The 24,811-nt window shown below is 46.8% G+C and overlaps 1 protein-coding gene across 2 annotated transcripts in view; it reads left to right on the forward strand.

Moving 5' to 3' along the window:
* Positions 1-24,811, forward strand: part of LOC112238411 (slit homolog 3 protein) — a 442,088-nt gene that overhangs the window by 227,207 nt on the left and 190,070 nt on the right. For both annotated transcript variants that reach the window (XM_042325880.1, XM_042325879.1), the window contains one exon: positions 3,973-4,044. In XM_042325880.1, coding sequence (XP_042181814.1) covers positions 3,973-4,044 — 72 coding nt within the window. The remainder of the gene's footprint in view (positions 1-3,972; positions 4,045-24,811) is intronic.

Consider the following 24,811-nt stretch of genomic DNA (forward strand, 5'->3'; position numbering starts at 1 on the left):
CATGCGTACATGTGTGTTTGCGTGCGCGCGTGTGTGTGTGTTTGCGCGTGAGTGTGTGTGTATTTGAGTGGGTAGATGATGTGGATAGTACACTGTTGGTTGTCTGTGTGTCCTTTTAACGCGGAGGCAGGAAACCAATCTCAGCAGGATGATCGTCTCTTTGAAGGTGGCGATCTGACTCACCTAAAATAACTTGCGACACTGAGGATACAGGGGATCCATACACCATGTATCAAGCATCACCACCTGCCAGCAACACTGTGTAACGTGCTTGCCTGCTGTTCATCACACATTATTAACTACAGCAGTATCTCCCCAATATCAAATAACATCAGCAATGAGATTACATAGGCAAGGCCTATTACTGCTCAACAGATATAGCAGAGGAGATGATACGTCATTAAATGAATGACATAACTTCTTCTCATTTAACATGTTGCATACAGTACCATACTTTACAGCTGTTGTGTTTGGCAAGACTAATGTCCTCCAAAGTTAATATGGCAGCATAATGTCCATTACCAATGTTTAGAGCTTCCCCATAAAACCCTCTTCACGTGTGTGTTTGTCTGTTTGTGTGTGTGTGTGTGTGAGGTTGCTCAAAACCGCAGAGAGAGATTCTATTTCATAATGGCTCTTATTTAGGTTGGATGGTTTCTTTTTTGTCTTTAGGACGAAGAAAACACAGCCGAGTAAACAAAACAATAAAACATTTATTAGAACTGGAAGTCCTGTATAAAACCGTAGCCTCTCTCCTCTCGTAGCACGCAGAGGACATGACGGAGCTGCGACTCACTACTCAGGAAAATAAAAACACTATGAGAAGAAACAAAAATGGGCAAAAAAGAAATACATTAAAAATTAGATTTTTTTAATCTGTTTTACATTTATGCCATCAAAGTCAGCCTGTAAGCCTGTAAGCATTGGCAAAAGCAGTTGGGAAGAGAAATGCATTCCTACCCAAAGTGTCGGAGGTGTAAACACGAGATACATTTTCCATCTGTGCTGCGTGTTAAAGTGGCCTATTATGAGTTATACTCCTTCAAACGTTTGCCTTCTTTGTACATGTACCGAGACTTTCCCAGATCTTTTCAAAAAGACTACGGCCAAAGAATCCAAGGTTATTGAAAGCATCAAGAACAATAAAGCTTGGTCAAAACGGTGTATTCATTATTCAACACACAGCACACTAATCAAGATTTCTGGCACTAATAAAACAACCATTTAATAACGTACACCCAATAAATGCTGTTTTAAGAAGGTTGTGAGAGGAAATTGCTGGTGATACTTTTTAATACATAATTATGGGCTGGCAGTAGGAGGGAGAGGCAAGAGAGAGAGAGAGAGAGAAAGAGGGAGAGAGGGAGAGAGAGAGAGGTGGAGAGTGCCTGGGCTGGCAGTAGGAGGGAGAGAGAGAGGGAAAGAGAGAGAGCTGGAGAGTGCCTGGGCTGGCAGTAGGAGGGAGAGAGAGAGGGAGAGAGAGAGAGAGGTGGAGAGTGCCTGGGCTGGCAGTAGGAGGGAGAGGGAGAGAGAAGGAGAGTGCCTGGGCTGGCAGTAGGAGGGAGAAGAGAGAGAGAGAGAGAGAAAGAGGGAAAGAGAGAGAGGCAAGAGGGAGAGAGAGAGGGAAAGAGAGAGAGCTGGAGAGTGCCTGGGCTGGCAGTAGGAGGGAGAGAGAGAGGGAGAGAGAGAGAGGTGGAGAGTGCCTGGGCTGGCAGTAGGAGGGAGAGGGAGAGAGAAGGAGAGTGCCTGGGCTGGCAGTAGGAGGGAGAGGGAGAGAGCTGGAGAGTGCCTGGGCTGGCAGTAGGAGGGAGAGAGAGAGGGAGAGAGAGAGAGAGTGCCTGGGCTGGCAGTAGGAGGGAGAGAGAGAGAGAGGTGCCTGGGCTGGCAGTAGGAGGGAGAGGGAGAGAGAAGGAGAGTGCCTGGGCTGGCAGTAGGAGGGAGAGAGAGAGAGGTGGAGAGTGCCTGGGCTGGCAGTAGGAGGGAGAGAGAGAGAGGTGGAGAGTGCCTGGGCTGGCAGTAGGAGGGAGAGAGAGAGGTGGAGAGTGCCTGGGCTGGCAGTAGGAGGGAGAGAGAGAGAGGTGGAGAGTGCCTGGGCTGGCAGTAGGAGGGAGAGAGAGAGAGGTGGAGAGTGCCTGGGCTGGCAGTAGGAGGGAGAGAGAGAGAGGTGGAGAGTGCCTGGGCTGGCAGTAGGAGGGAGAGAGAGAGAGGTGGAGAGTGCCTGGTCTGGCAGTAGGAGGGAGAGAGAGAGAGGTGGAGAGTGCCTGGGCTGGCAGTAGGAGGGAGAGAGAGAGAGGTGGAGAGTGCCTGGGCTGGCAGTAGGAGGGAGAGAGAGAGAGGTGGAGAGTGCCTGGGCTGGCAGTAGGAGGGAGAGAGAGAGAGAGTGCCTGGGCTGGCAGTAGGAGGGAGAGAGGTGGAGGTGCCTGGGCTGGCAGTAGGAGGGAGAGAGAGAGGTGGAGAGTGCCTGGGCTGGCAGTAGGAGGGAGAGAGAGAGAGGTGGAGAGTGCCTGGGCTGGCAGTAGGAGGGAGAGAGAGAGAGAGTGCCTGGGCTGGCAGTAGGAGGGAGAGAGAGAGAGGTGGAGAGTGCCTGGGCTGGCAGTAGGAGGGAGAGAGAGAGAGGTGGAGAGTGCCTGGGCTGGCAGTAGGAGGGAGAGAGAGAGGTGGAGAGTGCCTGGGCTGGCAGTAGGAGGGAGAGAGAGAGAGAGGTGGAGAGTGCCTGGGCTGGCAGTAGGAGGGAGAGAGAGAGGTGGAGAGTGCCTGGGCTGGCAGTAGGAGGGAGAGAGAGAGAGGTGGAGAGTGCCTGGGCTGGCAGTAGGAGGGAGAGAGAGAGAGTAGGAGGGAGAGAGAGAGGGTGGAGAGTGCCTGGGCTGGCAGTAGGAGGGAGAGAGAGGTGGAGAGTGCCTGGGCTGGCAGTAGGAGGGAGAGAGAGAGAGGTGGAGAGTGCCTGGGCTGGCAGTAGGAGGGAGAGAGAGAGAGTGCCTGGGCTGGCAGTAGGAGGGAGAGAGAGAGAGGTGGAGAGTGCCTGGGCTGGCAGTAGGAGGGAGAGAGAGAGAGGTGGAGAGTGCCTGGGCTGGCAGTAGGAGGGAGAGAGAGAGAGGTGGAGAGTGCCTGGGCTGGCAGTAGGAGGGAGAGAGAGAGGTGGAGAGTGCCTGGGCTGGCAGTAGGAGGGAGAGAGAGAGGTGGAGAGTGCCTGGGCTGGCAGTAGGAGGGAGAGAGAGAGAGGTGGAGAGTGCCTGGGCTGGCAGAATTCCACAGTGTATTTGGATCCTTGCCTGATTGTTTATCACTGGAAGTGGTCGTAGCGAGGTCAGCGGTTAAACCCACCGGTGGTCTCTCTCTGTAATGTAGAGCAGGCATGACTGGGAAACAGACACCCTGATTATCCCCCCAGATATTCCATATCTTATTTATTTCCTCCCTGCCCAGTAATTGCATTCTGGTTTTCAAATTATGTTTGCCCGGTAAGGATCTACAAACAAACAAGCTTAATATAGTTAAGCAAAACCATTGTGACATGTCCAAAATAATTTGCCTCATAACTGAATGCATAGAGGGAGAAGAAAAACTGTCAGAGTAGTAATGTCATGCAATGTCTCAGTCTGTGGGTGTTCTTTTCTTCTGTCATGCATTCTCCAGTTACTCAAACCCAATGTGATTGCTTCAGTCCTTCTCCAGAATAATGGAACACTCTCGGAGGGTTCTACTTAAGTTAAACATTTTACATTAAAAACATGTACACACATATGTATTCCTCACCACACATGACAGGGAGAGAGGGGGATATAAGAGGGAAGAAGGAGACAAAAGGTAAGATATGGTGTTTATGGTTTTGAACTTTAAAGGGATGCCTATCATTACTCCGCAGAATTCTCCAGAATGTGCATATGTTCTTAAAGCTTCGCCTCTCTGAAAGGCAAGTTGTGCCTTCAAACTGCCTCTAACGTTTCATCCTTGTCTTTATCTCATGCTCCCCAGGGATCTCAGTGAGAACCAGATCCAGGCAGTTCCTCGTAAGGCTTTCCGTGGGATCACAACTGTCAAAAACCTGTAAGTAGCCCTACTCCTTCCTCTATCCTCCTCCATATATGAGAAGCCCATTAACAAGCACCTGGCGTGGCTTCACCGTGAAAGACAAAGGAGGAAAGAGTTATGTGTCTGACATGTCCATCAATCCGAGGTAGATGGGTTCAGGTCTGTTGAAACAAGTGCCCAATAATATAATTTAATTCATTCATTTATTAATTCATTCGTCTATTCATGAGATGCTAATATACAACAAAACAAAAATCCAGGTAATCATCAAACCATAAAAGATTGCTTCCAATGTTCCTTTTAATTAACATAGTTACTACAGTTCACTGTTAAAGGGGAAGATGCTGCAGCTGATTTGCATGGACTCTGATGATGATACGATATAAAACCACAAGCCAATCGTAGGTTTTCCACCATGTTGACGGGTGACTGTGTTGGGCAGAACTTTATTTTTATTTTTTACATTTATTTCACCTTTATTTAACCATGTAGGCTAGTTGAGAACAAGTTCTCATTTGCAACTGCGACCTGGCCAAGATAAAGCGTAGCAATTCGACACATACAACAACACAGAGTTGCACATGGAATGTGTAAAGAGGGAGAAGGAAGCAACTCCAAGCCAATGGCCCCCATTCATTGCCCAGAACAATAAACATTGCATAACCCAAAACTCTGCCCCAAATCAGCCAATCAGAGGAGCGCTTATCGATGATTTACTGCAATTATTGTGTTGTTGAAATTAGGCTCAATGGGCCGACCTCTGTGTTTCGAGTGAAGTATTACGGCTCAGAGCCCTAAGGGATGCACCCTTAGAATGACCACTCCCTCTCAGTGTTGCTGAACTAAGGTGCCTTTTTAAACCTTTTGCTATAAATTACAGGGTTAGGGTTAGCCAAGTGGAAGTCATGCAGCGGCAGGCTGTTTGAAAGACAGCCAGGGACCCACACAGGTCCCGCCAGCTAAACACTCACAGAGAGAGATTTTAAAAAAGCGTTTGGCTCCATTTGGCATGAGGGTCTGCTATACAAACTGATGGAAGGTGGTGTTGAGGGAAAAAACATACGACGTCATAAAATCCATGTACACAAACAAGTGTGCAGCTTAAATTGTAAAAAAACACACATTTTTTTCCACAGGGCCGTGGGGTGAGACTGAGATGCAGTTTAAGCCTCACCCTCTTCAACAAATATATCAACAAATTGGCGAGGGCACTAGATCAGTCTGCAGCACCCGGAATCACCCTACTAAAATCTGAAGTCAAATGTCTACTGTTTGTTGGTGATCTGGTGCTTCTGTCCCCAACCAAGGAGGGCCTACAGCAGCACCTACATCTGCTGCACAGATTATGTCAGACCTGGGTCCTGACAGTACATCTCAGTAAGACTAAAATAATGGTGTTACAAAAAAGGTCCAGTTGCCACGACCACGAACACAAATTCCATCTAGACACCGTTGCCCTAACAATCTATACATACCTCGGCCTAAACATCAGCACCACAGGTAACTTCCACAAAGCTGTGAACGATCTGAGAGACAAGGGAAGAAGGGCCTTCTATGCCATCAAAAGGAACATAAAATTCGACATACCAATTAGGATCTGGCTAAAAATAATTGAATCAGTTCTAGAATCCATTGCCCTTCATGGTTGTGAGGTCTGGGGTCCGCTCACCAACCAAGAATTCACCAAATGGAGACTCTGCAGGCATCAGCGAATAATGCATACAATGCAGAATGCGGCCGACACCCGCTAATGATCAACATCCAGTAAAGAGACGTTAAATTCTACAGGCACCTAAAAGCAAGTCATTCCCAAACCTTCCATAACAAAGACATCACCTAGAGAGAGATGAACCTGGAGAAGAGTCCTCTAAGCAAGCTGGTCCTGGGGCTCTGTTTACAAACACAAACAGACTCCAGGACAGCAACAGCAACACAATTAGACCCAACCAAATCATGAATTAAACTAAAAGATAATTACTCGACACATTGGAAAGAATTTACCAAAAAACAGAGCAAACTAGAATGCTATTTAGTCCTAAACAGAGAGTACACTGTGGTAGAATAGACTTATCTCCACAAAGAGAGCGAGAGAAAAGGAGAGACAGGAGAGAGGGAGAGAGAGAGAGAGCGAGGGAGAGAGAGGAGAGAGGGAGAGAGAGGAGAGAGGGACAGTCAATCACAACCTCGTCACTTGTTATAGCATTTAGCACAGTTAGCCATGGCTAATCCTTCAGCTATTCACAGACCATATAGGATTGAGGGAGAGAGGGAGGGAGACAGTGAGTGGTAGCTTGCAACTATTTTGTAACCCCCCCCCACACACACACACACAACTCCTCCTCAGTACGCCCCCACCCCAGCCCCAGCAAGGTGACTCCTGATTTAATTGCTGAAATAGTCCAACCCTCCAGTTTCCTTCCAAAGAAAAACCCTCACAGATTCCAATCGGCCCATGTATTGATTTTCTCATATGCTCTCTCGTCTCTCCCCTAATGCCCTCCTGTTCTACTGCTCCACAGTAGGGACACACCGCTCTCCCCACACACGCGTAATCTCATCCCTGATATCCTGCAGAAAGCTTTATTGGCTACTGAAAACTGGAGTGGCATTCATTTCCCCCAGTTTTCAGATTGCCTGGCTTTTCTTTTTTTTTTTTACATTCACAAGAAACAGGGAGATATTATTCTAATGGCTCTCTAAACAAATGAGACACATGTCACACGTCTGTATCTGTCAGAGCAGATAACATGATCTGCATCTGGGCTTTCTGGGCTGAATGCCGCCCTTGGCTGTGTTCTGTTAAGTGTCAGCTCCACACACACACACACACACACACACACACACACACACACACACACACACACACACACACACACACACACACACACACACACACACACACACACACACACACACACACACACACAGAGACTACTGTATCTGTCTATCCTTAACACAATATGTCAATCCACAATGTTGTCCATTAATTGTAACAAAATGGCTGCCCCCTGTATGTCTCTCCAGGCTTACAAACGTATTTGCCAGAGAGCATGGACATGACATGTTGTTGCAAAAGTGGCAGAATACAGATCTCTGTCAGCCAGCAAAGCAACCTCCACTGGGCTGGGCTGACAGTGAGTTATTGGCCATGTATGAGGCTAGCGCACTGATGTCCCTCTGGTCTAAACACTGAAGCCTCACAACTGCTATATCAACTAAACGCAAGGGGTGATTGAGAGTCCAGCTCTGCAGCTGCTATATCAACTAAACGCAGGGGGTGATTGAGAGTCCAGCTCTGCAGCTGCGATATCCCCCAGCATACACTCTCTCCCCTAGCCTCCCCTCTCTTCTCTCCCCCAGCCTCCACCAGCCTCCCCTCTCTCCCCCAGCCTACCCTCTCTCCATCAGCCTCCCCCAACCTCTCGCCCCCAGCCTCCCCGGTCACCACTTTGCCCCAGTCACCCTGCCCCTGGGCTTCTATTGTCCTGTCTTCCTGCATGTGGCTCATAAAAAGCAACCCGCTTCACACTCTCCTACCCAGAATGCTGTGCCATCTCACTGTTTGTTTGAATTATGTTTTGGCATCCATGTCGCTCGCTGCAGATGGCGGCGCTCAGCCTTTTATGTCACCCACTAATCCCGCTCGCAGACCGTTCAGGGCGCAGCTTAGCCGACCACGCCATCACACGACACACTGTACCACTGTACCCAGGGCTCTGCCCACTGACACACACTACAGACACCAACACTGTCCTACTGCCCCACCCATCATCCTAATTACTGCTTCACCCATCAACCCTCTTACTGCCCCACCCGTCAACCCTCTTACTGCCCCACCCGTTAACCCTCTTACTGCCCCACCCGTCAACCCTCTTACTGCCCTACCCGTCAACCCTCTTACTGCCCCACCCGTTAACCCTCTTACTGCCCCACCTGTCAACCCTCTTAATGCCCCACCCGTCAACCCTCTTACTGCCCCACCTGTCAACCCTCTTAATGCCCCACCCGTCAACCCTCTTACTGCCCCACCCATTAACCCTCTTACTGCCCCACCCATTAACACTCTTACTGCCCCACCCGTCAACCCTCTTACTGCCGCACCCATCAACCCTCTTACTGCCCCATCCATCAACCCTCTTACTGCCCCTCCCATTAACACTCTTACTGCCCCATCCATCAACCCTCTTACTGCCCCACCCTCAACCCTCTTACTGCCCCACCCATCACTCTTCTTACTGCCATCCATCCCACCTCTTACTTCCCCACCCATCACCCCTCTTACTGCTCCACCCATCACCCCTCTTACTGCCATCCATCCCCCTCTTACTTCCCCACCCATCACCCCTCTTACTGTCCTACCCATCAACCCTCTTATTGCTCCACCCATCACCCCTCTTACTGCCCCACCCATCATTTCTCTTACTGCCATCCATCTCCCCTCTTACTTCCCCACCCACACCCCTCTTACTGCCCACCCATCACCCCTCTTACCTCTTACTGCTCCACCCATCACCCCTCTTACTGCCATCCATTAACCTCTTACTGCTCCACCCATCACCCCTCTTACCCCCACCCATCACCCCTCTTACTGCCCACCCATCACCCCTCTTACTGCCATCCATTAACCTCTTACTGCTCCACCCATCACCCCTCTTACTGCCATCCATCAACCCTCTTACTGCCCCACCCGTCAACCCTCTTACTGCCCCACCCGTTAACCCTCTTACTGCCCCACCCGTCAACCCTCTTACTACCCCACCCGCAACTCTCTTAATGTCCCACCCGTCAACCCTCTTACTGCCCCACCCGTTAACCCTCTTACTGCCCACCTGTCAACCCTCTTAATGCCCCACCCGTCAACCCTCTTACTGCCCCACCCAACCCTCTTTATGCCCCACCCGTCAACCCTCTTACTGCCTCACCCGTCAACCCTCTTACTGCCCCACCCATTAACACTCTTACTGCCCCACCCAACCCTCTTACTGCCGCACCCATCAACCCTCTTACTGCCCCATCCATCAACCCTCTTACTGCCCCTCCCATTAACACTCTTACTGCCCCATCCATCAACCCTCTTACTGCCCCATCCATCAACCCTCTTACTGCCCCACCCCTCAACCCTCTTACTGCCCCACCCATCACTCCTCTTACTGCCATCCATCCCCCTCTTACTTCCCCACCCATCACCCCTCTTACTGCCCCACCTGTCAACCCTCTTAATGCCCCACCCCAACCCTCTTACTGCCCCACCCGTCAACCCTCTTAATGCCCCACCCGTCAACCCTCTTAATGCCCCACCCGTCCCCTCTTACTGCCCCACCCATCAACCCTCTTACTGCCCCACCCAACCCTCTTAATGCCCCACCCGTCTCTTAATGCCCCACCCGTCAACCCTCTTAATGCCCCACCCGTCAACCCTCTTACTGCCGCACCCATCAACCCTCTTACTGCCCCATCCATCAACCCTCTTACTGCCCCATCCATCAACCCTCTTACTGCCCCACCCTCAACCCTCTTACTGCCCCAACCATCACTCCTCTTACTGCCATCCATCCCCCTCTTACTTCCCCACCCATCACCCCTCTTACTGCTCCACCCATCACCCCTCTTACTGCCATCCATCCCCCTCTTACTTCCCCACCCATCACCCCTCTTACTGCCCTACCCATCAACCCTCTTATTGCTCCACCCATCACCCCTCTTACTGCCCCACCCATCACTCCTCTTACTGCCATCCATCTCCCCTCTTACTTCCCCACCCATCACCCCTCTTACTGCTCCACCCATCACCCCTCTTACTGCCATCCATCAACCTCTTACTGCTCCACCCATCACCCCTCTTACTGCCATCCATCAACCCTCTTACTGCCCCACCCATCACCCCTCTTACTGCCCCACCCATCACTCCTCTTACTGCCTCACCCGTCACCCCTTTCCACCTCATCTAGTGGGCTCTGCAGTGTCTTCTCTGTCCGAGTTCATATTCGTGTAGAGAAAGAGGGAGAGAGAGAGAGAGATCAAGAGAGAGAGACATCATCACTCTTTAGGCTTTGTGTCCACGTCTGTCTACAGAAGGACACTGACTAAATAGCCACAGACTGTCCTGTCCTCTGCTGTGCTGTGCTAATCAGGACAGGACACAGTAGCTAGCTATAGATTGGCTGCGTGATTTATCTCCATCCCTTCCACTGTCCTTTCCTCCTCCTGAAGCCCTTTAGTCTATCCATCACCCAGCCCAGTGACAGCAGAGCAGCTCTCCCTGCCATTGCACCCTATTCCCTACATAGTGCACTACTCTTTCTAAAACAAAAGCAGTGACTATAAAAGCAACATGGAACCATCTGTGGCTTAACCCCTGTCTCGAAAACACTCCAACCCCATTCACTTCCTGTTGTCTTAGCTGATGAACGTCAATCAGCTGGGTCCCCAAATGAATTAGGAAGCGTGCGGCTGCTGGTTAAAAATCCTGCTCCATCCTTCCCGATGACAGATTAATAGGGCTAGTGGGTCTATTCTGTTAAGGCCCTAGTCTCCGAGTCCTTTCTCTGTCTCTCTTTCTTTCTCTCTCTCTCCCGCTCTACTCTCTCTCTCTCTCTCTTTACTCTCACTCTCTACCCTCTCTCTCTTTTTCTCTCTCTCCCTCTACTCTCTTCCTCTATACCTCTCTCTACTCTCTCCCTCTATCAGTAAACCCAGTACATTGCAAGAGGATAATGAAATCCAGTTCATTTCAGTAGTAATAATAATAGTACATATAATCATGTATACATGTACAATACTACTGCTGTTGTATTGTGGAATCTTCGGTCGATAAATGTAAATTAAAAATAAAAACTATTATAAAAAGAAAAAGAATGAATGGGTAATAAATAAACAACAACATGTACATAGATGATGGTTACACTATGTATTACTGTTAGTTATTTACAATGCAAATACTTCAAGGAATTCATTGTCATGGGATGTCCCTATGGGAACCATATAAAGTTGAAGTCGGAAGTTTACATACACTTAGGTTGAAGTCATTAAAACTAGTTTTTCAACCACTCCACAAATTTCTTGTTAACAAACTATAGTTTTTGGAAGTCGGTTAGGACATCTACTTTGTGCATGACACAAGTCATTTTTCCAACAATTGTTTACAGACAGATTATTTCACTTATAATTCACTGTATCACAATTCCAGTGGGTCAGACGTTTTCTGTGCCTTTAAAAAGCTTGGAAAATTCCAGAAAATGATGTAATGGCTTTAGAAGCTTCTGATAGGCTAATTGACATCATTTGAGACAATTGGAAGTGTACCTGTGGATGTATTTCAAGGCCTACCTTCAAACTCAGTGCCTCTATAGATTTCCTATAGATTTGATTTGGATTTGATTTTCTTTGCTTGACATCATGGGAAAATCAAAAGAAATCAGACAAGACCTCAGAAAAAAGATTGTAGACCTCCACAAGTCTGGTTTATCCTTGGGAGCAATTTCCAAACGCCTGAAGGTACCACGTTCATCTGTACAAACAATAGAATGCAAGTATGAACACCATGGGACCACGCAGTTGTCATACCGCTCAGGCATACTGCACATGGGGACAAAGATCGTACTTTTTGGAGAAAAGTCCTCTGGTCTGATGAAACAAAATTACAACTGTTTGGCCATAATGACCACCGTTAACTTTGGAGGAAAAAGGGTGATGCTTGCAAGCCGAAGAACACCATCCCAACCGTGAAGCACAAGGGTGGCAGCATCATGTTGTGGGGGTGCTTTGCTGCAGGAGGGTCTGGTGCACTACACAAAATAGATGGCATCATGAGGAGAGAAAATAATGTGGATATATTGAAGCAACATCTCAAGACATCAGTCAGGAAGTTAAAGCTTGGTCGCAAATGGGTCTTCCAACTGGACAATGACCCCAAGCATACTTCCAAAGTTGTGGCAAAATGGTTTAAGGACAACAAAGACAAGGTATTGGAGTGGCCATCACAAGCCCTGACGTCAATCCTATAGAAAGTTTGTGGGCAGAGCTGAAAAGCATGTGCGAGCAAGGAGGCCTACAAACCTGACTCAGTTACACCCGCTCTGTCAGGGGGAATGGGCTGAAATTCAACCAACTTATTGTGGGAAGCTTGTGGAAGGCTACCCAAAACGTTTAACCCAAGCTTAACAATTTAAAGGCAATGCTCCCAAATACTAATTGAGTGTATGTAAACTTCTGACCCACTGGGAATGTGATGAAAGAAATAACAGCTGAAATAAATCATTCTCTCTACTATTATTCTGACATTTCACATTCTTAAAATAAAGTGGTGATCCTAACTGACCTAAGACAGATACTTTTTAATTGGATTAAATGTCAGGAATTGTGAAAAACTGAGTTCACATGTATTTGGCTAAGGTGTATGTCAACTTCCGACTTCATCTGTACATATCTGGCAGTCATATTTGCAGTTCCTCCCTCACCCAGAATAACTCCCAGCTTTCTGTCATTTGTAAATGCAAAGAAGTTGGGAATTGATTGGGATATTTTCTTGAAAAAATATTATCTTATTTGGGAGTATTTCTCACCGTAGAGGAAAAAGTACATCTCTGTCTTTACTTCCCCTGTCGTACAGTGACCACATAGACACACCTCTTGGGGTAGCCATGTCTTTTTGTGTCTCCCTTTTTCTATAGCCAGTTGGTGGTTTCTGAGCCTGTATTTGGTCAGGATCTGTCTCTGTTTTGTATATCTGACAGTGTAGAGATATTCTGCCAATTTGTATTCTCTTTTGAGGTCCAAATAGCAATTTTGTTTTTTCTGTGTTCTTGTTTCATTTTCCCAATTTGTCAAATAGAAGGTTTTCATTTCTGTAACAATTTGAATGATTTCCCTGTGTGTTTGGATAATAGTTTTTTGTGTGTTTTTAACAGATGACATAGGGGACTCTTTTCAGGTTTCAGCTCTTGGGTTTCCATTGTTTTTAATTGTAAAGATGTTTTGGGGCTTAATTTCATATGGTGACAAAATGTAAGTGTCCTTTTCTTTATATTGACAATTCAAGGTCATTCTGAGTTACTCTCTGCATGTGTTATTTGGTACTTTCTTTGGATATTTAGGATAATTATGCATAATTCTGTATGTAGATTTTATATGGTGTTTCCTCATTTGTAGGAGTGTCTCCTGCTCTGTCAGGGCCACATGCCTTTCCAGGTTTAAGGCTTTGTATTTTCTTTGAAAGTTCATCCTGTGTAATTTGGTAGCCAATTGGGTTCTGGTTGCTTTTAATTGGTTTTCTTGCATATTTCTTTGATTTAAGCTAAGGTCTTCTGATGCTATTATTCCATAGAGCCTTTCAAAATGATCTTTCCAAATGTTGCCATTTTGAATAGCTAGGTCCGTCCTCTGTTCTCCATTTAGACCGTTCCATTTCTCCAACAACTGATATCCATCAATGGAGTCTTCAGTCTCTTTCAGAGTGTTCTCAAAATGCTTCGGTTTCTTCCATCTTAGGTTTTGTTTTCTATTCTTTCATTGTGTCACAATATTGTTGCCGAATGTCTATCTTGTGATTGGTGATGTTTTCTATTTGATAAAGATCTAAACATTTTTATATTCAGCATCAAACCATTTTTCTTTTTGAGGTTTCCAATTAGAATTGTTTTTTTCTTCTGCATAAATTTGCTTTTGTGGCTGCTGTATGATAGAGCTCATTTAATTTATTCACAGCCAAATTTATGTCAGGGAGGTTTGGGCTGAATGTATGTGAAAATAAATCATTGATACAGGATGTATTTCTGGGCAGTGCAATGCTGTGTTGAAGTGTATTGCACTGTCAGGGACCCATCAATACGTTTTATTTACATGAATCAGTGTAAAGGCCTGTTTGTGTGGTCTTTGGGTGGAGGTCATTTAAAAGACAGTGGTCAGATAATGGTGTCTGTGGTCTGACAGTGAATGCACTAATGGAGGAGGGGTCTAAGATCTTATAGTCAACAACACTGGTCCAAAGAGCTGAGCAGCAGGTGAATCTTCCCAAAGAATCCCTTCTAATTCTGTCATTAAGAAAATACAGGCCTAAGGCTGGACAGAGATGCACTAACTCGTTTCTATTTTTGTTCACTACATGGTCAGTGTAATGGTTTTCTTCATCTGAAGGAGAGGCAGACCAAAGCGCAGCGTGGTGGTTATTCATATTCTTTAATTTATAAAGAAACTACACATGAGCTAACTAACAAAAACAACAAATGTGAGAAAACCTAAAACAGTCCCATCTGGTGCAAAACACAAAGACAGGAACAATCACCCACAAACACACAGTGACACCCAGGCTACCTAAGTATGATTCTCAATCAGAGACAACTAATGACACCTGCCTCTGATTAAGAACCATACTAGGCCGAAACATAGAAAACCCCAAATCATAGAAAATCAAACATAGACTGCCCACCCAACTCACGCCCTGACCATACTAACTAAATACAAAACACAGGAAATAAATGTCAGAACGTGACAGTACCCCCCAAAGGTGCGGACTCCGGCCGCAAAACCTTGACCTATAGGGGAGGGTCTGGGTGGGCGTCTGTCCGCGGTGGCGGCTCTGGCGCAGGACGCGGACCCCACTTCACCATTGTCTTAGTCCGCCTTATTGTCCGCCTCCGTGGCTTTCTCACCATGGCCACCCCTCTCAATGACCCCACTGGACAGAGGGGCAGCTCGGGACAGAGGGGCAGCAGCTCGGGACAGAGGGGCAGAAGCTCTGGACAGAGGGGCAGAAGCTCTGGACAGAGGGGCAGAAGCTCTGGACAGAGGGGCTCTGGCGCAGAGGGCTGACGCTCTGGCGCCTCAGACTCCTGGCAGCGGCGCCGGACAGGCGGGAGGCTCCGGCAGCAGCGCCGGACAGGCGGGAGACTCCGGCCGCAGCACCGGACAGGCGGGAGACTCCGGCCGCAGCGCCGGACAGGCGGGAGACTCCGGCAGCGGCGCCGGACAGGCGGCGGGAGGCTCCGGACAGGCGGGAGGCTCCGGCAGCGGCGCCGGACAGGCGGGAGGCTCCGGACAGCGGCGCCGGACAGGCGGGAGCGCCGGACAGGCGGGAGGCTCCGGCAGCGGCGCCGGACAGGCGGGAGGCTCCGGACAGGCGGGAGGCTCCGGCAGCGGCGCCGGACAGGCGGGAGGCTCCGGCAGCGGCGCCGGACAGGCGGGAGGCTCCGGCAGCGGCGCCGGACAGGCGGGAGGCTCCGGCAGTGGCGCCGGACAGGCGGGAGGCTCCGGCAGCAGCGCCGGACAGGCGGGACCACCTGCAGGGAGGAGACGGAGAGACAGCCTGGTGCGTGGGGCTGCCACAGGAACCACCAGGCTGGGGAGACCTTCAGGAGGCTTGGTGTTATGAGGAGGCACCTGAAGGACCGGGCTGTGGGGGAGCACTGGAGCTCTGGTGCGCAACCTTGGCACCACTTCCCCAGGCTGGACAACTACTCTAGCCCGGACCCTCCAGAGTGCAGGCACAGGTTGAACCGGGCTGTGGATAAGCACGGGAGATCTAGTGCTCACTACACGCATCTCTCCCCTAGGCTCCACTCCCACATTTGCCCGGCACGAGCGGAGCGCAGGCAGAGGACGCACTGCACCCTCCCAGCGCCCGGAGACACAGCACGCAGAGCCGGCGCAGGATAACCTGGACCAAAACTGCGTACCGGCTACCAGACCCGCTGAGCAGGCACCATACGCCCTGGCTCAATGCCCACACTCGCATGGCACTTTCGGGGCTGCCCTATAGCGCACCGGGCTATGGACACGCACTGGCGACACCGTGTGCTTAACCGCATAACACGGTGCCTGACCAGTAATGCGCTGCTTATCATAAGCACGAGGAGTGAGCTCAGGTCTGCTACCTGGCTTAGTACCACACCTCGTCTGCCCCCCCCAAAAAAAAATTTGGGGCTGCCTCTCGTACCTGTCGCACTGCCGTGCTGGCTTCGCCAACCTCATCCTCCTGTAACCCTCCTTGCACTGCTCCATTGAATCCCAGGCGGGCTCCGGCACTCTCCCTGGGTCGACCGCCCACCTGTCTATCTCCTCCCAAGTTGTGTAGTCCTGTGATGCTGGCAGCTGTTGTTGCTGCTGCTGCTGCTGTCGTCGCTGCTGTTTACCACGCCGCTTGGTCCGAGTTGGGTGGGTGATTCTGTAATGGTTTTCTTCATCTGAAGGAGAGGCAGACCAAAGCGCAGCGTGGTGGTTATTCATATTCTTTAATTTATAAAGAAACTACACATGAGATAACTAACAAAAACAACAAATGTGAGAAAACCTAAAACAGTCCCATCTGGTGCAAAACACAAAGACAGGAACAAACACAAACACACAGTGACACCCAGGCTACCTAAGTATGATTCTCAATCAGAGACAACTAATGACACCTGCCTCTGATTGAGAACCATACTAGGCCGAAACATAGAAAACCCCAAATCATAGAAAATCAAACATAGACTGCCCACCCAACTCACGCCCTGACCATACTAACTAAATACAAAACACAGGAAATAAAGGTCAGAACGTGACAGTCAGGGCTATTTCTATTACTGAAACTCAAATCAAATCAGAGTTTATTTGTCACATGCGCCAAATACAACAGGTGTAGACCTTACAGTGAAATGCTTACTTACAGGCTCTAACCAACAGTGCAAAAAAGGTATTCGGTGAACAATAGGTAAGTAAAGAAATACAAACAACAGTAAAAAGACAGTGAAAAATGACAGTAGCGAGGCAATAACAGTAGTGAGGCTATATACAGGCACCGGTTAGTCTGGCTGATTGAGGTAGTATGTAAATGTAGATATGGTTAAAGTGACTACGCATATATGAAAAACAGAGAGTATCAGTAGCGTAAAAGAGGGATTGGTGGGTGGTGGGTGGTGGGTGGTGGGTGGTGGGTGGCGGGACACAATGCAGATATCCCGGTTAGCCAGTGTGCAGGGACACTGGTTGATCGGGCCAATTGAGGTAGTATGTACATGAATGTATAGTTAAAGTGACTATGCATATATGATAAACAGAGATTAGCAAAACAAGGGGTTGGGGGGGGCACACAATGCAAATAGTCAGGGTAGCCATTTGATTAGCTGTTCAAGAGTATTATGGCTTGGGGGTAGAAGCTGTTGAAAAGCCTTTTGGACCTAGACTTGGCTCTCCGGTACCGCTTGCCGTGAGGTAGCAAAGAGAACAGTCTATGACTAGGGTGGCTGGAGTCTTTGACAATTTTTAGGGCCTTCCTCTGATACCGCCTGGCCCCGGTGATGTGAACAGGGAGTACATGGGGACTGAGCATGCACCTCTGAGGGGCCCCCGTGTTGAGGATCAACGTGGCGATGTGTTGTTATCTACCCTTACCACCCATCAGGAAGTCCAGGATCCAGTTGCAGAGGGAGGTGTTTAGCCCTAGGGTCCTTAGCCTGTGATGAGCTTTGAGGGCACGATGGGGTTGAACGCTGAGCTGTAGTCAATGAATAGCAATCTCACATAGGTGTTCCTTTTGTCCAAGTGGGAACGGGCAGTGAGGAGTGCAATAGAGATGCATCATCTGTGGATCTGTTGGGGCGGTATGCAAATTGGAGTGGGTCTAGGGTTTCTTGGATAATGGTGTTTGTTGTGGGCTATGACCAGCTTTTCAAAGCACTTCATTGCTACAGACATGCGTGCTACGGGTCAGTAGTCTTTTTGGCATGTTACCTTGGTGTTCTTGGGCACAGGGACTATGCTGGTCAGCTTGAAACATGTTGGTATGACAGACTCACGCAGGGAGAGGTTGAAAATGTCAGTGAAGACACTGCCAGTTGGTCAGTGCATGCTCGGTGAACATGTCCTGGTGATCCGTCTGGCCCTGTGGCCTTGTGAATGTTGACCTGTTTAAAGGTCTTACTCACATCGGCTACGGAGAGCGTGATCACACAGTCGTCCGGAACAGCTGATGCTCTCATGCATGTTTCAGTGTTACTTGCCTCGAAGCGAGCATAGAAGTAATTTAGCTCGTCTGGTGGGCAGATCGCGGCTGTGCTTCCCGTTGAATCGCAGCCGGTATAGTACGATTCGATCTAATTCCTGTATTGACGCTTTGCCTGTTTGATGGTTCGTTGGAGGGCATAACAGGATTTCTTATAAGCTTACGGGTTAGAGTCCTGCTCCTTGAAAGCGGCAGCTCTACCCTTTAGCTCAGTGCGGATGTTGCCTGTAATCCATGTCTCTGGTTGGGGTATGTACTTACAGTCATTGTGGGGACAACACCACACCAGTGACTGATGTGGTGTACTCCTCAATACCATCAGAAGAATCACGGAACATATTACAGTCTGTGCTAGCAAAACAGTCCTGTAGCTTAGCATCTGCTTCATCTGAGCACTTTTTAATTGACTGAGTCACTGGTGCTTCCTGTTTTAGTTTTTACTTGTAGGCAGGAATCAGGAGGATATAATTATGGTCAGATTTGCCAAATGGAGGTCGAGGGAGAGCTTTGAATGTGTCTCTGTGTGTGGAGTAAAGGTGGTCTTGAGATTTTTCCCCTCTGGTTGCACGTTTAACATGCTGGTAGAAATGATGTAAAACGGATTTAAGTTTCCCTGCAGTATTTTAATAAATGTTTTATTTAACCTTTATTTAACTAGGCAAGTCAGTTAAGAACAAATTCTTATTTACAATGACGGCCTACACCGGCCAAACGACGTTGAGCCAATTGTGTGTCGCCCTATGGGGAAAAGTCCCCAGCCACTAGGAGCGCCTCCTCTGGATGAGCATTTTCCTGTTTGCTTATGGCCGTATAAAGCTCATTGATTGTGGTCCAGCATCGGCTTGTGGAGGTAAATAGACAGCTACAAAGAATATAGATGAAAACGCTCTTGGTAATTGTGTGGTCTACAGCTTATCATGAGATACTCTACTTCAGTCGAGCAAAACCTTGAGACTTATATACACAGACTGCCACTCCTTGTCTTACCAGAGGCTACTGTTCTCTCCTGCCGATACAGTGTATAACCCACCAGCTGTATGTTATTCATGTCGTCGTTCAGCCACGACTCTGTGTAGTTTGTCTATTTTATTTTTCAATGATTGAACGTTGGCCAATAGGACCGATGGTAAAGGCAAATTACCCACTCTCCCCCGGATCCTTACAAGGCACCTTGACCTTCTTCCTCAATGTGTCCTTCTCTTTCTCCTGCGAATGACGAGGATGAGGGCCTTGTCTGGTGTCTGGAGTAAATCCCTCTCGTCCAACTCATTAAAGAAAAAATAAATTTCTAGAAGCTATTTTTGGTCATAAGAGATGGTGTCAGAAACATTATGTACAAAAATAAGTTCCAAATAACAAACACAATAGCACAATTGATTAGGAGACCATAAAACAGCAGCCATTCTCTCCGGCGCCATCATAGTAAGATCATAGTAAGATGAATCTGAGGGAGAAGCATACACCGTACCTACAGTATATATAAAACATTGTCACTCAGGATTGTGTCGAGTTTTATCACCACGGCTCCATATTTCTAGAAGTATTATTATGTCTTAACCTTTGATGTTGATAAGAAAATCTAGTTTCTGGTTTTCATACCTGAGGTATAGGAGTACAAGCCCTGGATATTCTAAGAACTAACAGTTAATGATCTCCTTTCATATACAGTGTATTCGGAAAGATTTCAGACCCCTTGACTGTTTCCACATTTTGTTATGTAACAGCCTTATTCTAAAATGGATTATTTTCCGGAATGACTGACCTTCATGTCTTAAAGTAATGATGGACTGTCATTTCTCTTTGCTTATTTGAGCTGTTCTTGCCATAATATGGACTTGGTCTTTTACCAAATAGGGCTATCTTCTGTATACCACCCCTATGTTGTCACATCAATACTGATTGGCTCAAACGCATTAAGAAGGAAACAAATTCCACAAATTAACTTTTAACAAGGCACACATGTTAATTGAAATGTATTCCAGGTGACTACCTCATGAATCTGGTTGAGAGAATGCCAAGAGTGTGCAAAGCTGTCATCAAGGCAAAGGGTGGCTACTTTGAAGAATGTGTTTAACAGTTTTTTGGTTAATGCATGATTCCATATGTGTTATTTCATGGTTTTAATGTCTCCACTACTATATTACAAGGTAGAAAATAGTCAAAATAAAGAAAGACCTTGAAATGAGTAGATGTGTCCAAACTTTTGAATGGTACTGTATATATATTGAAATAAAATATAAAAGCAACATGCAACAAATTCAAAGATTTTACTGAGTTACAGTTCATATAAGGAAATCAGTCAACTGAAGTGAATTCATTATTTGGTATTTTATTAGGTTCCCCATTAGCCGTTGCGAAAGCTGCAGTTACTCTTTCTGGGGTGTACACAGAACATGAAGCATTACATAATACAGAACATTAATAGACAATAACTGCTCAAGGTTTAAAACTACTGTTATTTAAAAACGGTCACACACATAGCCTACTGTACATATCAATAAATACAAACAAAATATTTTGGTCAAACAGGGGAGAGGCGTTGTGCCGTGAGGTGTTGCTTTATCTGTTTTTTTTAAACCAGGTTTGCTATTCTATTGAGCAATAGAAGGAGTTCCATGCAATAATTGTTCTATATAATACTGTACGCTTTCTTCAATTTGTTCTGGATTTGGGTTTGAATTTGTTCTGGATGTAAAAAGACCCCTGCTGGCATGTCTGTTAGGGTGTGTGTGTGTCAGAACTGTGTGTAAGTTCACTATATGGCATGTCTGTTAGGGTGTGTGTCAGAACTGTGTGTAAGTTCACTATATGGCATGTCTGTTAGGGTGTGTGTGTCAGAACTGTGTGTAATTTCACTATATGGCATGTCTGTTAGGGTGTGTGTGTGTCAGAACTGTGTGTAAGTTCACTATATGGCATGTCTGTTAGGGTGTGTGTGTGTGTCAGAACTGTGTGTAAGTTCACTATATGGCATGTCTGTTAGGGTGTGTGTGTGTCAGAACTGTGTGTAAGTTCACTATATGGCATGTCTGTTAGGGTGTGTGTGTGTCAGAACTGTGTGTAAGTTCACTATATGGCATGTCTGTTAGTGTGTGTGTGTGTCAGAACTGTGTGTAAGTTCACTATGCAAACCATTTGGAATTTAACACATGAATGTTTCTTATAAAACCAAGACAGTTTACAATCCAAAGTAACACCAACTAATTTAGTCTTGATCAACAGACACACCATTCATTATCAGATTCAGCTGAGGTCAAGAGCTTAAGGAATGATTTTTAACAAATACAATGCTCTTGCTTTTAGAAATGTTCAGAACCAATTTATTACTGGCCACCAATTCCAAAACTGACTGCAACTCCTTGTAAAGAGTTTCAGTGACTTCATTAACTGTCATACAGTTGATGTCAGAAGTTTACATACTTTACATAAGGTGTATACATAAGTTTACATAAGGTGTATACATGTAAATACATGTAAACTCAGTTTTTCACAATCCCTGACATTTAATCCAATTTAAAATTCCCTATCTTAGGTCAGTTAGGATCACCACTTTATTTTAAGAATGTGAAATGTCAGAATAATAGTAGAGAGAATGATTTATTTCAGCTTTTATTTCTTTCATCACATTCCCAGTGGGTCAGAAGTTTACATACACTCAATTAGTATTTGGTAGCATTGCCTTTAAATTGTTTAACTTGGGTCAAACATTTTGGGTAGCCTTCCACAAGCTTCCCACAATAAGTTGGGTGAATTTTGGCCCATTCCTAACCTGTTTAAAAGTCTTACTCACATCGGCAATGGAGAGCATGATCACACTGTTGTCCGGAACAGCTGGTGCGCTCACGCAATGTTCAGTGTTGCTTGCCTCGAAGCGAGCAATGCATTTAGCTCGTCTGGTACCCTCGAGTCACATGGCAGCTCTGGACTTTGGTTTCCCTTTGTAATCCTTGATAACTTGCAAGCCCTGCCTCATCCAATGAACGTCAGAGCTGGTGTAGTAGGATTCGATCTTTGTCCTGTATTGATGCATTGCCTGTTTGATGATTCGTCAGAGGGTGTAGCAGGATTTCTTTTTAATGTCCACATTAATGTCCTGCTCGTTGAAAGCGGCAGTTCTTGCCTTTAGCTCAATGTAGATGTTGCCTGTAATCCATGGCTTCTGGTTGGGATGTATCCTTAAGGTCACTGTGGGGACAACGTTGTCAATGCACTTATTAATGAAGCCAGTGACTGATATGGTAGACTCTTCAATGCCATCGGATGAATCCCGGAACATATTCCAGTCTGTGCTAGCGAAACAGCCCTGCAGCTTAGCATCCGCTTCATCGGACCACTTCCATATTGAGCGCATCACTGGTGCTTCCTGTTTGAGTTTTTGCTTGTAAGTAAAACATTTGGTAAAACTAATTTCAGTTTCCCTGCATTAAAATCACTAGGAGCACCTCCTCTGGATGAGCATTTTCTTGTTTGGTTATGGCCCTGTACAGCTCGTTGAGTGTCGTCTTAGTGCCAGCATCAGTTTGTGGTGGTAATTAGACTTGGTAAATAGACTGCTCCGAAAAATACAGATGAAAACTCTCTTGGTAAATAGTATGGTCTACAGCTTATCATGAGGTATTCTAACTCAGGCAAGCAGAACCATGTGACTTCCTTAATATTAGAAATTGCGCACCAGCTGTTGTTAACAACGTGGCACACACCACCCCCTCTGTGTGACATTAATGCTGGTACGAACTCGGACCCAGGCGCAGAGAAACACAGCAGGCAGAGATAAGGGTAAATCCAGAATATTTGCTTAAGGTCTTCATAGCAAAACAACAAAGCAAGGGTACACGGGATCACTGAGCAAGACATTAGACCTGAGCAACTGGCCCAGTCCACAGAGGAACCTAAATATTCATCCAGCAGGTGATCCCAATAAGTCCAACTGGGTGCTCTCCAGTGGCAACCTCAGGTATTAAACTCAAGGGAGAAAACCTGACCTGTGACACTGAACTTACAGGCCTCTGCCGTTCCGTTCTGCCGATGCATAAAAAAAACCAGCGAGATGTATATTACTAATGTTCTTTTTCATTCATGACTCCGAGAAGCATAGTATAGTGCAGTTCTTAATGTCCCGTTGATAGAATGGTCTCGGAATGAGCTCGTCCAGTTTATTCTTCAGTGATTACACATTTGGCAATAGAACAGAGGGTAGAGGTGATTTATTAATTTTCCGCCGTTGTCTCATCAGGGTGCAACCTTGCCTTGCCGGCCTCTATAGCATCGTCTTCGCCTGTCGGGGACTAGAGCCTGGTCCGGGATAATCACTATGTCTTTCTCCTTCAACTCATTGAAGTAGAAGTACCTCATCGAAAGGAGGTTAGGGATAACTGTTTTGATGTCCAGAAGTTCTTTTCTGTCATAGGAAACGATGGCGGAAACATTATGTACAATACAGTGGAGGCTGCTGAGGGAAGGATGGCTTATAATAATGGCTGTAACGGCTGGACTGCTGGGAGTTTGGCAAGGCATGGTAGGCTGTGGCAGGCTGGGAGGTTGGCAGGTCAGGGTAGGCTGGGAGGTTGGAGGGTCAAGGTGAACCCTAAGAGGCTGAGAGGCTTGTGAGGCAGATGGGGTGAAGGCTGCACTGGGATCAGGGATATCTGGGCTTCCACCAGGCTGATGGGTCTGCTTTGTTGGTGGCATGGTCAGATGCTGCTGACAGAGGGCATCATGTCCCTCTCTCTTGGCTGCAGCTCCACCTTTACTTCACACAGATCCTCTTGGAGGACATCATTGGACTGTGGCATTTGGTCAGTATTGTGTCTTAACTGTTCTAATGAAGCATGACTCTCTTCCTGGAAATGCCTCAACTCTTCCTTCAGTGTCTGGACAGTGGACAGTGTCACATACTTGTTGTTTGTTCTCCCTGAATTCTGTCATCTCCACTTCAAGAAAGGAGAGGCTAATTTGGATTAGTTTTACCAATGGTGTTTTTGGTGTGCACACAGCTGCTCCAGCTACAGGGGAGGGAGTGATCTACTGTGGGCCTCCTGTTTGGAAGCCCAGGTTTTGGGAGTTGCTGGCGTTGTTGGTAGAGACATGTCAGTTTTTACTTCATCATTCACTAGAGGTTTTATCATGTCAAACTCTTCCTCAAACAGCTCTAGACTGGCCTCAGAGCCTTGGATCATTACTGTTCAGTTATTATATATATTAATATTACATTTTGGGGATGTGTCCACATGCAATTGTCTCATGATCTTGCTTCCAGACATTTTAAGATTTTTTTGTTTGCCTTGCGCAGGGCTGCATGCCAAGTATTTGGACGTTTGATGAAAAAGAAGAGATCCACCTTGATTTATTTGTCTTTTTATTACATAAATTATTCTCTTAGGGTCTCTGGGTGCTCTTTCTATTTTTTCCTCCCTGTTTGACTGGCAATTCCTTCTGCATATTTGATTGCAATGTTGCTGAGCTTGGGGCTTATATATGTATCTGTCACGTTCTGACCTTTATTTCCTTTGTTTTGTCGTTATTTAGTATGGTCAGGGCGTGAGTTGGGGTGGGCCGTCTATGTTTGTTTTTCTATGATTTTGTGGATTTCTATGTTTCGGCCTAGTATGGTTCTCAATCAGAGGCAGGTGTCGTTAGTTGTCTCTGATTGACAATCATACTTATGTAGCCTGGGTTTCACTGTTTGTTTGTGGGTGTTTGTTTCCTGTGTCAGTGTTTGTGCCACACGGGACTGTTTCGGTTTGTTCACATTTATTGTTTTTGTATTTTGTGTTCATGTTGAGTTTTTCTTATTAAAACATGGACACTTAC

This window comes from Oncorhynchus tshawytscha, linkage group LG08 (assembly GCF_018296145.1).
Source record: "Oncorhynchus tshawytscha isolate Ot180627B linkage group LG08, Otsh_v2.0, whole genome shotgun sequence".
In the NCBI taxonomy this organism is placed as follows: domain Eukaryota; kingdom Metazoa; phylum Chordata; class Actinopteri; order Salmoniformes; family Salmonidae; genus Oncorhynchus; species Oncorhynchus tshawytscha.